General features: G+C 46.5%; 1 protein-coding gene across 3 annotated transcripts in view; it reads left to right on the top strand.

Annotated features, from left to right (window-relative positions):
• CLIC5 (chloride intracellular channel 5) overlaps positions 1 to 14,808 on the top strand; it is a 167,174-nt gene that overhangs the window by 109,715 nt on the left and 42,651 nt on the right. For all 3 annotated transcript variants that reach the window (XM_081519638.1, XM_081519639.1, XM_081519640.1), the window contains exons 2-3: positions 2,344 to 2,453; positions 6,750 to 6,875. In XM_081519638.1, the coding sequence (XP_081375764.1) occupies positions 2,344 to 2,453; positions 6,750 to 6,875 (236 nt within the window). The remainder of the gene's footprint in view (positions 1 to 2,343; positions 2,454 to 6,749; positions 6,876 to 14,808) is intronic.

Genomic DNA, 14,808 nt, shown 5'->3' with positions numbered 1-14,808 from the left:
AACTGATGTCATCAACTCAAGTTTTGCACCAGCCATTATTAAATCCATAGTTGCCTGTCCGAGTGTGGCTTTATTGGTAACGTTAGCCCTGTGGTCAGGGGTGGCGCCTGCCCTATGCCCTCCACCTTTCTGATTTTCTATAACCAAGCCCGTGGTGTCTGAAACACTCAGAGTGGATCTGTTTCCAGTGCTAAGGAAAGTGAGAACTGAATAAGGATGGGGTTCCAGGTGGAGTTAAGAGAAAGGTGAAATAACTGTAATTTCATAGCAATTACCTACAAGCAACACAAGCAAAGGCACCAGTTTTCCATTATAAACCTGAACCTCTGCTGGGAGTGATGGGCCAGGTAGAAATAAGCACACACTGAGGCTCTCCTGTATGAAAGAAGACATCTGCCGCCCCCTACCCAACCCCACAGCAAACAAAGCTGCAGGGGAAAAATAATGCGCTGAGCTTGGAGGGCAGTTTTTTCTCCTTCTCTTTCAAAAAAAGAAAGAAAGAAAAGAAGTCTTAGTAAGCCCCCATTCCAGGATGTTGGTTGGATTGTCAACGTTTCAAGCCAGGCTATGGGCCTTTCCTCCAGAGATCCTCCTTCTGGGTGGAGACTGGTCCTCATGAGGCCACAGTTGCCAGGGTAGCCAAGGACAAACGAGAGTGAGTGGGTGAGACTTCCCTGGCGGTCAAGAAGTTAAGACTGAGCTTCCACTGCAGGAGGCACAGGTTCAATCCCTGGTCAGGGAACTAAGATCCCACATGCCTTGAGGCCAATACAAACAAAGACATCCGCAAAAAATCAAACAAACAAAAACTCTAAAAACAACAACAACAACAACAAAAACTAGAGTGAATGGGTGATTTCTCCCTCCAAGTACCATTTTGGGGCCAGTAAACCAAGTTCCTTTGTCCATGGAATTCTCCAGGCAAGAAAACTGGAGTGGATTGTCATTTCCTTCTCCAGGGGATCTTCTCAACCCAGGGATTGTACCCAGGTCTCCTGCACTGCAGGTGGATTCTTTACCATCTGAGCCACCAGGGAAGCCCCAAACAGAGTGAGTAGGTGATTTCTCCCTCTAGGTACCATTTTGGAGCCAATAAACCACTCAGTGGAAATAAATCACACTGAAATCAGTTCTCTAACCTTTTTCTTCCTGTGTTTGCTGAAAATATACTCTATAAAATTCACATCTCTGCAGCCCACTCAGAGGTAAAAGTGGACTTGCCTTTCAGAGAAAAAAATTCTGTTTTGAGGAGGGTACTGAGAAGGGGAAAGGTGGGGAGCAGGAGTACGCAGGTCTTCAATAATGCTGACTGCCATGATTATCTGTGCGTACCTGTCTCATCCCCTAGTCCACACCTCAGAGAGTCCTAAGCTCCTGAGTAAATGCTGTTTTGAATCCCCTGTGTACAGTGCTTTGCCCATGATCAATATGTATTCACTGTTCAAAAGAATAATTTAACAAATGAATAACTTATTGACACAAGGTCAGGTAGTAGTCAGCACTAAGTGGGACATTGATTAAAGTCTTGAGCCTGCAGATTAGATAGAAAGAGGTCAAAATCTGAGGATCTGTACTCGTGACATCCTCGTGGAGCAAGGACTAAAGGGTAGAGGAGAAACTATAGAGGGACATACTTTGGCGAGGTTATTAATATAACCGAAGGAAAGCGTTTCTGATGGTTAGACCGGTCCTCAGAAGGGACTGGCTTGAGAGATATAAATTGCTGGTGAGTGGAACTGTTCAAGCATAGACAAGATGATCACTCAGAAGTATAGAAGTTGGTCCAACATTCTTGGTGTCAGATTATGTGATGTTAAGGGATTTCCTGGTGACTCAGATGGTAAAGAATCTGCCTGCAATGTGGAAGACCTGGGTTCAATCCCTGGATCAAGAAGATCCTCCGGAGAAGGGAATAACAATCCACTCCAGTATTCTTGCCTGGAGAATTCCATGGACAGAGCAGCCTGGCATGCTACAGTCCACGGGGCCTCAAAGAGTCAGACACGACTGAGCGACTAACACTTTCACAACACTTTTCCTGTGATATTAAGGTCTCTTTTTACTCTAAGATGCTAGGGTTCAATGGTTTCAGAAAGTTATGAGTCTGCATAATCACCATGCTGGAAACTCACATTAAGTTCCACAGAGTTTATTGAGCCCTTACCCTGTGCCAAGCGTCACCCTACATTAGGAAGACAATGATAAATATTAAAAGGCAACTTTAAGGGAAGGCTGGAGCAGGAACTTAGTTCTACTCAAACTGGCGTCTAGCTGTTAGAATCCCATGTGCCTTCTTGCTAATGTGCACAAGCCAACTCAGGACTCTCGTGCTTTTCTTTTTAGGCTGGAATCGATGGGGAAAGCATTGGCAACTGTCCCTTCTCTCAGCGTCTCTTTATGATCCTCTGGCTGAAAGGAGTTGTGTTCAATGTCACCACGGTGGATCTGAAAAGGTAAAGGATGGTGCATTCGTGAGCAATAGGTTTCGCTGCAGGAACAGAGGATCGTCCATGAAGCAGGGCGAAAACCTTCTCTCGGCTCCTAGCTGCCTCCTGCTCACACCTCTTTGGCCAGACCCCTAGTTAAAAGGGAGGCTGAGAAAACAAGCGTCATCCTTGGGACAGAACAAGTCCCAATTTGCAAGGAAGAAGGAGGGACTGGGCACTGAGTATCACGACTGAGTGTCTGGCACAGAGATGGGCATGGACATCTGAAAATACAGAGTGAGCCATTCCCATCATACTAATGCCCTCATCCTGGGAGGCCCCAGCCAGACTCCAGGTGTGAGAGGTTGCGTTTCCAAGGAGCTGAGATCCAGACCATTTCTCCCACTATGTTCCCATCTTTAGAAGTCCTTAGTGTGAGAGCTATGGATTAGAGACGGGATGGCGTGTTACTAGTATTCTCCTTCTGAAGTGCAGTTTTAATGACTGTTTAAAATACAGGCATCGTTCACCATCATGAGCTACGCTCTTTCCTTCTTGCTTCGCTCCTCTCTCCTCTGCTTCCCCTTTAAATGGGGACTGGCTCAGACGCATTCTCCCGGTGTTCGGTGTTCGTCTTCCTCGTCGGCACACTCCCCCTGCCACCTTCATGTTGGTTAGTCTGCACCCCGACCCTTGCTCTCCTCTTGCTGTTTCCACTTGCATTTTCTGTGATCACTTTAAAATCTCTGTTTTGAAACTTGTACGTTCATTTTCCTGTTGAGTTGAGGTCCCCCCAAAAACCCTGAATTCCTTGGTTCTTTCATTTTTCTAGGCACTGAAACATTTCCGGCTTCCTCCTCTCGCTGCCCTCACTGTCCATCAGTAGCCAAGCCCAGGGCATCCTCTCACCAGGCTGTCTGTTACTTCCAAGCTCCCTTGTCTAGTCTCAAAGCCCACGCCTGGTCCAGGTCCCACCACTGGTAGTTAGACAGTTTTCTTTGTTCTTCAAGCTGGTCTTCATCCGTCCGGGTTCTCCCTGTCTTTGATCCATCCTTTATATTATCATAAGGATATTCTTCCTAAAATAATCCTTTAGGATATTTTTCCTAAAATAATCCTTTAACCATGTGGAGAGATGGTGCCAACCCCCTCTCCTGGGAAGCCTCCCCCTCCCACCCCACCACTCTCAGCCACATCTATCCCTCAGCCTCCCCCAGACTCACCCAGCGCCCATGGTTCCTGCTGCCCGGCTCCATCAATTTGCATCTCACCAGGTTATGATATCTATAGTCCCAATGCTTTACAATTAGCCTTGCTTTCCCATTAAAAAAAATCACATGTGATTTTTTTCTTCCTTCTATTTGAGGAAACCCAGACACACATTTAAATGGCTTGTTTAAGGTGCCCATGTAGAGTTGGAGGGGCTGTCACCAAAAACCCCATCTCCTCGGATCAGATATCATGATCTTCAGGACTCATCAGTTATGAAGTTTGTCATTCATGTGAGACCTTGAATCCCTCAAGGGCAGGTTGAGATCATGTTTAAGTTTCTTTGTATCCATCATACCAGCTAATTCATTCATTCAGGGCCCCAACTAACCTCTGCCAAATGAATGAACATACACTGCAATGCAGACAGTGTCTGCAAGAGCTGACTTTCGTACAGTTGGGAAGATTGGCTTCCTTTAGTGGAGAAGAGGAGGTCTTTGGAGAATCATCTCTGAACGTGGACTCGTGTTTGGCTGTGGATCAGCCACCCCAGCATTCCTCAGATCCTTATGAGGCTCTTTCCTTTCTGTTATCACATCTGATCCTGCCAGTGCCCTGCAAGTAGGCCAGTCAAGTATCAGGACTCCAGTTTTATAGATAAGGAGACTTTCTTACTGGGAAAAAAAAAAAAAAATATATATATATATATATATATATATATGAATTAAGGAACTTTTAAAATACTTGATACAGTGAAGTTTAGCAATTCCCAGAAAAACTAATTTCTTATCCTGGCTCCACCATGAACTGAGTATCCCTGAACAAGTTGCCCTCTCTTTTCTGAGCCCATTTCCTCACTGGTGCGGCGGGCAGGGCAGTGCTGCCGTGTTTCTGTTGTGAGGATCTGGTGACGCAGGACGTGGACCACTCACATTCAGAGTTGTGCTGGCTGGCAGCAAGAACACCACCCGTGTTGGCTCCTCTTGGCATCATCTTGACGTTCAGTCAGGGAAGGAGGACTGATGTATATTAAACAATTCGTAAGTTAGACTTGCTGCTAAGTCGCTTTAGTCGTGTCCGACTCTGTGCTGCCCCATAGATGGCAGCCCACCAGGCTCTGCCATCCCTGGGATTCTCCAGGCAAGAACACTGGAGTGGGTTGCCATTTCCTTCTCCAGTGCATGAAAGTGAAAAGTGAAAGGGAAGTTGCTCAGTCGTGTCTGACTCTTCACGACCCCATGGACTGCAGCCTACCAGGCTCCTCCGTCCATGGGATTTTCCAGGCAAGAGTACTGGAGTGGGTTGCCATTGCCTTCTCCGAAGTTGCACTTGGCAATAGGTAATTAAGTTCTAACTATATAATTTCATAACTGCTGAAGAGAGTCAACAAAGAGACAGGGCATCCCCTGACCAGGGTCCATGGGCAACATGAACTGGACTCTAGCAGCCACAGGCAGTACCTCAGAAGGATGCCAGACTCCAAAGGATATTGTTCTGCTGAGTCTTAGAAAAAATAAAAATCATCCTTAATCATTTCACCAGGGCTTCCCTGGTGGCTCAGATGGTAAAGAATCTGTCTGCTATGCAGGAGACCCAGGTTCGATCCCTGGGTCAGGAAGGTCCATTGAAGGAGGAAATGGTAACCCACTCCAGTATTCTTGCCTGGAGAATCCCCATAGACAGAGGAACCTGGCAGGCTACAGTCCACGAGGTTGCAAAGAGTCAGACATAACTGAACGACTAATATTTGAATATTTTCTGGATCTTTAAGCCACAGAGAGTTCATTGCTGAAATATAAAATCAGTGTGGATTTTTCCCACCCTGCTGAGAACCCAAGCATCATTGCCTTGTGTTTGTGTGTGTGTGTGTATGTATGCTCAGTCATGTCTGACTCTTTGTGATTCCCCTGGACTGTAGCCCTCCAGGCTCCTGTATCCATGGGATTTCCCAGGCAAGAGTTCTGGAGTGGGTTGCCATTTCCTACTCCAGGGGATCTTCCCAACCCAGGGATTGAACCAACATCTCTTGAGTCTCCTGCATTGGCAGGTGGGTTCTTTACCACTGAGCCACCTGGGAAGCCCATCACTGCCTTAGGTGAGCTCATATGAGCCACCAGGGAAGCCCTTAAAACACAGGAAGAGAAGGTAAAGAATGTCCTTCAATTGTCTGAAAGGAGGAACACATATGAGGTAAACACAGGGACTGACTAAGGAAATTAGATTTTAGAAGTGCTTTCAGTGTCAATTGTCTGAGGAGTTCCAAGTGCCCCAGAAGGCTGCTGCAGAGTGTGTGTGTTTGGGCATGGGCGCGGGAGGGACATCTTAATTGAAATTCCTGTCTTCCCCTCCCAGGCTGATTATGCCAGGAATGTGTTTCATTAGACTCCTCTTCCCCCTTGTTTACTCTCTTGGTTCCTCTCTCTACTGTTTCCCCCCCACGTCTGCCTCCCACAAGGACTGTGCATTCTCAGAGAGAGGCTTTGGGGTGACTCTGGTGTCCCAGCCCCACTCCAGGAAGTTTCCATCATGAAACCCCTCCTCCCTCTGTCCGCTGTGCAGTCTTCTCCCTCCCCAGGTCCTCCATCCATCCGCTGGCCCTTCTTCCCCTCTCTTTGCTCCATCTCTGGTCCCGCCTTCTGACTTGAATAAGGACCCGTGTCAAACACAATGTTGCTTCCTTCCTCCTGTGCAAACCTTGAAGAACACAGAATATCATTCTTAGTGGAAAAGCATGACTGTATTCTTGAATATTCAAAGTTCGGGATTCTGCCTAATATATTTTTGTTAAGCAAATAAGTGAAGGACCTTTTGAAAACAAACCCCAACTTCTGCCCTGGGTATCAGACGCTTGGCTCTAGCTTAGATAGTCACCTGTGATCAGGCTCTGCTTTTTGCGAAGTCCATCCTGTCTTGCTCCTGTTACTGAATTCCACTGGCCAGATTTCCTATATCACACCACAGTCTTCCAGAACCTCCACCCTTCTCTGCACTATGTCCCATTCCAAGTCTGTTTTTGCTAACAGGCATATAATGAACGATCCACCCCAGGACTCTGTGTCCATGAAGCGCCCTGGTGTAAGCCACCCCCTGAACCTTGCTCTCTCCTCTCCACAGAAAGCCAGCTGACCTGCACAACCTTGCCCCTGGTACCCATCCGCCCTTCCTAACATTCAACGGGGATGTGAAGACAGATGTCAATAAGATCGAGGAGTTCCTGGAGGAGACTTTGACCCCTGAAAAGTAATGAGCTGCTTCTTTCCGGAGTTAATGACGGGGAGGGTTCCGTGTGCTTCTCTAGATCCTGGGAGTAGATTTCCAAAAGAGCCTCATCGACTCAGAGCTCAGGACCCTCTTTGCAAAGAGAGAGTCTTGTATGGCCCTCCTCACCCGCAAAGGGCTGTCCGTCTCCAGCCTGCTTCACAAAGCCCACCCCCAAGAGCTGATGCCCCCTAAACATGTCATCTCTCCAGGCCCCTCTGCCTGAGGTGGGGCAGAGGCTCCTTCACGGCAGAACAAGAACAGAAAGGTCGATAAAGTGAAGTGAAAAGTCAGCCAGGAGAGAGGTAATCCCATGACTTAAAACCACACCAACTTATGAATAAGATCCAAAAATCTGACCCTGTCTGGTCGGAGACCATAATTAAATATGAAAAAAAAAAAAACACTGAAAGCAGTTTGACTTCTGAAAGCGAGGTCAGGGAAGGGAGAGACCAGAGTGCTGTGGGTTCTTGTTCTGTAGATGATTTGCTCCTAACGGGAAAGAGGAGAGAAGAGCAGTGAAATCCTAAAAGCTGCTGGAAACTAGGTGTGTGCATTGTACTTAGACTGAAATCAGAGATTCAAACAATCACCTTCGGAAAAAAGAAAAACTGGAGCAATAATATTATTAATACATACAGAGTAAGATGTGCACAAACTTAATCCTGCAGACTTGTCCCTGAAAAGCTTTAAGCAAAGGTGTTGTAGAGTCCGTTTTCAGGTTTGGGGGATAGGGGAATACAGGGAGAGCAGAGGATGGAAGCTCCTAGAAATCAAATAGGAGGAGCCAGTTGGTGACATTCCAGGTAAGACAGACGAGAGGGCTGGGCCAAGGCAGTGACAGTGAGGTGGGAGCAGAGAGGCAGGAAGGATTTTAGAACATACTTGGTAGGTGAACTTCTGGCCTAGAGAATTCCATGGACTGTATAGTCCATGGGGTTGCAAAGACATGATTGAGGACTGTCACTTTCACTTTAGTAGGTGAAATAAGTGGGACTGATGAGAAAGATGACCATCTTGCATTGATTTCAAAGTTTTATTTTTTACAGATATCTCTATAGCCCTCACTTGAAACTGAAACATTCTCTCAGTCGTGTCCCAATCTTTGTGACCCCACAGACTGTAGCCAGCCAGGCTCCTCTGTCCATGGGAATCTCCAGGGAAGAATACTGGAGTAGGTAGCCATGGCCTCCTCCAGGGGATCTTCCAGACCCAGGGAGCGGACCTGGGTCTCCTGCATTGCAGTCAGATTCTTTACCATCTGAGCCACCAGGGAAGCCTGTATCATACTACTCCAGGTGGGACTAGAACCAACAGTCCCTGGTTTAGAAGGCCAGTGCCTTATCCATTGAGGCTGCTATAGCCCTCACTTGGTGTGCCCTAAAAGGTAGGTGCTGTCAGTATCCTAATTTTACAGCTGGAGAAGCTGAGCCTTGGAGAGGTTAAGTAACTTGCCCAAGGTCACCAATCTGTCAAATCACTGTTAAATTTTAACTCCTCATTATGATCTCATTAAGCCTCGACCATTTGTACATCCTTCCTAAAAGTGTTTTCTTTATCCACATTGAGGATCTCTACTAGTGGCTCAGATGGTAAAGAATCTGCCTGCAATGCAGGAGACCTAGGTTCAATCCCTAGGTCAGGAAGATCCCCTGGAGAAGGAAATGGCAGCCCACTCAGTATTCTTGCTTGGAGAATCCCATGGACAGAGGAGCCTGGCTGGCTACAGTCCATGATATTGCAAAGAGTTGGACACAACTGAGCGATTAACACTTTCAACCACTGTGATCTAATTAAGCCTCAACCATTTGTACATTCTTCCTGAAAGTGTATTCTTGGTCATCCACGTTAGGACAGTTTATTTTCATACTGAGCATGGAAAGCTGCCTCAAGTCCAAAAGTCTTGAAAAATAAATGAATTGATTAAATCAGCCCTTCAGCCCCACCTGGAATACCCAGCTTAGCCACACATATGTCTGAATGGGACACCAGCCAGCCACTGTGCTGAAAGGACCCCAGAGGGCTCAGGGTCCATCTTCCATCCCTTGGGACTTAACCTCATGGCTGGCGCTGGTTTGAAATCCAAAAACAGAAAATAAATGCTGTTTTCGATAACTATGTAGAGTTTTGACTTTGCCCGGGAGACCAAGAGGGGAATGTCCACCATGAAGTTAGCATTTTCCCTTCTAGAAGTAACACCCGTGTGTAGGAGTGCCTGCTTCCGTCAAGGCCAGTAGAGAATGGGGAATCGGATCAGTTCGGAGGATGGATAGCCAGCCCAGTGGATGGAAGTGTGCAGGACTGGACTGGGTCTGGAGCCCTGAGGTCTACTCCCGGCTCTGCCGTTCACGCCCTGTGGCCCTGCCAAGAAGCCCCTTTCCTGCTCTCAAGGGTCCATTCTCTCCCCTGGGAAAGGACGACCCTTCATGACTGACTTAGCCAGGCTCCCTCCGCCCCCATCCAGCAGTGCCTTTAGGGGGATCTCCAGTCTACATCCCCAACAGGACCAGGGGGGCCCATGAGACCTCCTGAGAATTATATGCCCATGTGTACAGGCAGACTCTTCCAGAGGAGGGCCATCATCAGATTCATCACCATACCATCAGCTCCTGGAAGTTTTCCATGGTCCAAATCAGGCTAAGCAGTGCAGGACATAGATACTGCCTCCTCCCCTCCCTCTCCACCTGTCCTGAGCTCTGCTTCATCTGGTCCAGGTGTCCACGGACTGCAGTGCATGTAGGAGCTTTTTACTAAGCCCATTCCTGACATATCAGAGACTCTATACTCCAACAAACCCGGGCAGCAGAACCTCAAAACTGTTAAAACCCACAACTCCAGAAGACTACCAAGGCGGGGCCCTAGGGATGAGACCATCAACCGTTGCGGAGCCCCCCGGAGTGTCCCTTAGATGCCTTTGAGTGGGTCAGACTGGGGCAGGTGCCATAATTACCTCCCAGAAATGTCAGCAAGCCAGTCGTTCAGCCTCACAAGGGGAGACTGGCTGTTCGGCCCGCAGCAAAGTCACCCGCCTCGGCTGCCTTCCCACCGCCTCTCACTGGGAGGTCGGTCGGGCGGCCCATGTCCCGAGGCCCCAGAGGAGGGCAGGCCGGCCTTCTGGTTCTCTAGGGGGCAGCAAACCCCCCTTTTCTGTTCCCCAAACTCCGGTCGGCATGTGTTTCTCATCACACCACTGTTTGCTAAAGCTGCCAGAGAGCCAAGAAATTGTGGGAGCCTTTTTCCCCTTAGTTTTATGTTTTAAAGGAAAAAAAAACAAAACCACATACAAACACTCCAACTATCTTTTTAAAAGCTTACATTTGGTCCCACAAAGCACTTGGTGTCAAAATGAGGAATCCAGGAGGTCTCAAGTAGTTTCTAAATGAGACTCACTTCCATCCCCCTGGTTAGACTGACCCAGTTAATGCTCCACAGGGAAGCATCGGGATTATAGTTGACGTGCTGGCCTTTGCCTTTCATCCTGGTGGAATGGCCCGAGTTAACGGGATCCATCAGTGAGAGTCAGGACACCAGAGTCCAGCCACCTTTCTAGACAGTGCTTGGTGTATGACCTTGGTTCTCTGGGAGGTGGAGCAGCAGCCTCAGTACCAAGGGTGGGATGGCATAGTGGCTGAAAGTACAGTAGGTTCCCTACATATGAATGAGTTGCTTTCTGAGAGTGCTGTGCACAAGTCTAATTTGTTTTTAAGTCAGACAAAGTTAGCCTAGGAATGAAACTGACACAATCAGCAATATGGTACTGTACTATAAAAGGTCTATCATGCTTTATACACAAATAATGCATAAAAAACAAATACAAAAAAATAAAACATCTTTATTCTTACAATACAAGACCTTGAAAAGTACAGTAGTACGATACAACAGCTGGCACTCGCTAGCAGTACCAGCTATATCACTGCTGCTTTTATGCTTACTTCCAGACATTCTGGGCTTTAAATAAAGATACTCTCCTCTATACACTACTGTAGAGTAAAGTACACAAAAGCACAACCACTTATAGAGGATGCATGCACATGACTATTTGTGCCAGACATGTGAACTAACTTGTTCAGTTCAGTTCAGTCGCTCAGTCGTGTCCGACTCTTTGTGACCCCATGGACTGCAGCACGCCAGGCCTCCCCTGTCCATCATCAACTCCCGGAGTTTACCCAAACTCATGTCCATTGAGTTGGAGATGCCATCCATCCATCTCATCCTCTGTCGTCCCCTTCTCCTCCTGCCCCCAAGCCCTCCCAGCATCAGGGTCCTTTCAAATGAGTCAGCTCTTTGCATCAGGTGGCCAAAGTATTGGAGTTTCAGCTTCAACATCAGTCCTTCCAATGAACACTCAGGATTGTTCTCCTTTAGGATGGACTGGTTGGATCTCCTTGAAGTCCAAGGGACTCTCAAGCATCCTCTCCAACACCACAGTTCAAAAGCATCAATTCTTCGGTGCTCAACTTTCTTTCTAGTCCAACTCTCACATCCATACATGACCACTGGAAAAACCATAGCCTTGACTAGACGGACCTTTGTTGGCAAAGTAATGTCTCTGCTTTTCAATATGCTGTCTAGGTTGGTCATAACTTTCCTCCCAAGGAGTAAGTGTCTTTTAATTTCATGGCTGTGAACTAACTTACATGATTGGATATGTGAACACAGGTTTGCATCTTTGAAAGTTTGCAACTGGCAGGTTCGTATGTAGGGGGCTTACTGTATGGGAAGTCAGGGAGAAGAGGGGACATCCTTCCACTTTTCAGCTCATTAGGAAATGCGAGGTCAACACTTAGGCTGCCGGGAGAGGCCCTGGAATCAGCAGAGGTCACCCCATGAGGATGAGATGACTGTCTTCTCTTTTTCTCCAGTGTATCCCCAATGCCAGGGACAGGGCCTAACCCCTGGCATGACTGCATGTTGGTTTAGTTGCATGCTGTTCTTTTGTTCGGGGGCATGATGGCCTATGGTGAGTCAGTGAGACGTCAATTGGAACTCTTAGCGAATCAGAGCATTTCCATCTGCAATCATATCTTTTCTTTTGCCACTATTTATAAAAAAAAAAAATTGTTTTGAACAATGGCCAACTGTTTCACATCCCAGAATGAAGCTTAAGTGCATATCTAAAATGCATGCATTGGAAATAAGATATCTTAAAAACAGAGTGGAGAGAAATTTCCATGAGTGAGAGCAGAGGTCGTCCAACCTTTCTGGAAAGAATACTGGAGTGGGCTGCCATTTCCTTCTCCAGGGAATTCTTCCTGACCCAGGGATTGAACCCAAGTCTCCTGCATTGGCAGGTGGATTCTGTACCAGCTGAGCCACCTGGGGAGCCAAAAGCAGCCATTGACAATATATACATAAATGGATGTGGCTGTGTTTTATTTGTGAATGCTGAAATTGGAATTTCTTATTATTTTCACACATCACAAAATAATATCCTTATTTTCATTTTTTCAATCATTTAAAAGTGTAAAAACTATTTTTCGCTCCTGGGAGCCACATAAACAAATGTTGGGCTGGATTTGGCCCACAGGCCACAGCTGGCTCACCTCTGAGTTAGAGAAATTGCCCGTCTCTTTGATTGTCACCAGATCGCATCACAATCTTATTTCAAAGATGTTTCTATAGATAAAGCACTATTTGTTAGCCTTTTAGAGAAACAAAAGGTACCCTGGAACCCACTCATCTGCATATTTGAAATATAGTATAAATATGGACCTAAAATAAAAGTACTTAACATACTGAACAGTAGTTGCCCCAAGGCTAGTTACCAAAATCTGTGAGGTTAATATTTGAAGACACACTTCCTACCGGGACAATCTTCAATGTCCCCTACTGGGACATGGTGTAAAATCTCAGTAAAATCTCAGTGACTCACACTGTTTAGAACAAAGGATGGAACTAGCATAGTCTCCCTGGACACATGGCCCTTTGTTACCCAACTTGGGTTCGGTACCACCCACTCACTGTTTGGCCCACACTGGTCATGAAGAAATGGTTGGATAAGTGGTAGTCTGATCAAATGATAGCAGAAAAGAAAACCCAACAAATCCGAGTATAAAATGCATTATTTAGTCCCTTCTGTTTTTATTATTTATCAAGCAAAAACAAGGAGTACTTTGTATGTGTTGATACGAATTTAAGACATTCCGTTTTAAAAGCACGTCAGATTCTATGTGGTAAAGCCACAATAGGGATGGATAATCCTAAATTCCCTCATCTTGGAAGGTTACCTAGCGTCTTGTAGGGACAATCGCTTTGTGCCCGCAGTCAGAGCAGATGAATTGATAATTCCCAGTGTATTCGGGGAGATATGTGTGCAGAACCTCCGCAGAGCGCCCCCTGGTGGCTGATAACAGTTCCTTCATGGTGCCCAGTCCAGCCGCAGGGAGTGTTTGGTGGCTTGGAGGGTAAACAGCAGAGTAGAGGAGAGGTCACAGGACGTGGAACTTGGGAGCTGGGCTTCCAAAGTGAAGCTGCCTGGGTCGGATTCTTGCCTCTGACGCCTGGTCTCCTGAGCTTAGACAAATTGCTTAGCTTCTCTGCACCTTGTTTGTCTCCTGTGTGGAAGAAAGCTAATGACAATACCAGTGGAATTGTGAGGAATAAATGATGAATCTGGCAAGGCGTTAGAGCAATGCCTGGCACAGAGTGGACACTCAGTACAAGTAAGCTTTTACTGATATCAGAGAAGTGATGTGAGGAAGTCAGAGGATCGCTGCTCCAGCGCCCAGAAACCAGGTTCTCATGGCCCCTCCACTATTCATTATCCATGATAATAAATAATGACCTCGAATGGCCTCAAATAATAAATGACCTCAAATGGTCTCCAATGGTCTCTGGTCTCCAATTGTTTCCCTGTAAAATTAGGACTATAATGCCTCATATCTGCCCAAGGACAGAGGGCTGGACCCAGTGACTTTTGGAAGACTCGTCCAATGGCAGTATCTGAAATTTAACAGCCACTCAACATGGCCCAGGAATAGGTGACCATAGCTAATGGGTCAGTGAAGAAACAAAAAAAAATTGAAAGAGAAACCAATACTTGTTAAAGGTGTTTTGCTTCAAGTTATTTAAAACATTAAACCAACAACAAAAAAAAGAACAAGGATTTTGCATTTTAAACATAAAACAGCCAAATAGCTGGCAGTTCACTCTTCACCCAAATATTATAAAGATCCACATACTTAGTGATGAGGATGGTCAAGCAATTGCCCCTCCCCCCATTTCCATCCACTCTTGCCTGGCCATTCATGTAAAATGTTCATGAAATAATATCTTTTGAAAATTAGAATGGCTTGTTTTGATGGCACCAGTGGGGTCAAAGCCGTGGATTCCTCTACAAACAGGTTTGGCTCGTCTGGTCTCATGTGCTCCCTCCTCCCGCCCCAACTCTGTGTGTCTGCTCTTTTTTTATGAAGACACCAATCATTGGATTTAGGGACTACACTGAATCAGTACTATCTCACCTTGAGACTCTCAACTAATGACATCTGCCAAGACTCTATTTCCAAATAAGGTCACATTCTGAGGTCCCGAGTGGACACGGATTGTAGAGACAGCACTCAACACATTACAGGCTCCAAATAGCAAGTAAGCAAGATCACTGAGTATGTTTAAATGTTTCCCACGTGCTTCTCCTCTTTCTTGTCCCTAAAAGGCCACCCTCCCTATGTGACTCTTCATGAACCTCTAACAACGGCCTTGCCCACGGGATAAAATCCAGCCCCCTCACTGGCATTATCGTTGAACCAGGGGTACAAGTGCCCACCCTCCCTACAGGATCGGTTGGAGCAACCTCAAAAGACTTATAGATCCTGCTGAAAACAAGAGTGTTGTTCATCATGAGGTGACTGAAAGAGGCTCTTCCTTAAAGGACCTCCGAGTTCTCGCTCACCTGAGAACATGTCTTGCCTTCCAG

This window comes from Giraffa tippelskirchi, chromosome 8 (genome assembly GCF_054371585.1).
Source record: "Giraffa tippelskirchi isolate mGirTip1 chromosome 8, T2T-mGirTip1v1.2.pri, whole genome shotgun sequence".
In the NCBI taxonomy this organism is placed as follows: domain Eukaryota; kingdom Metazoa; phylum Chordata; class Mammalia; order Artiodactyla; family Giraffidae; genus Giraffa; species Giraffa tippelskirchi.
Note: the sequence above shows the minus strand (reverse complement) of the source record. Positions and strands in the feature narration are given on the sequence as shown.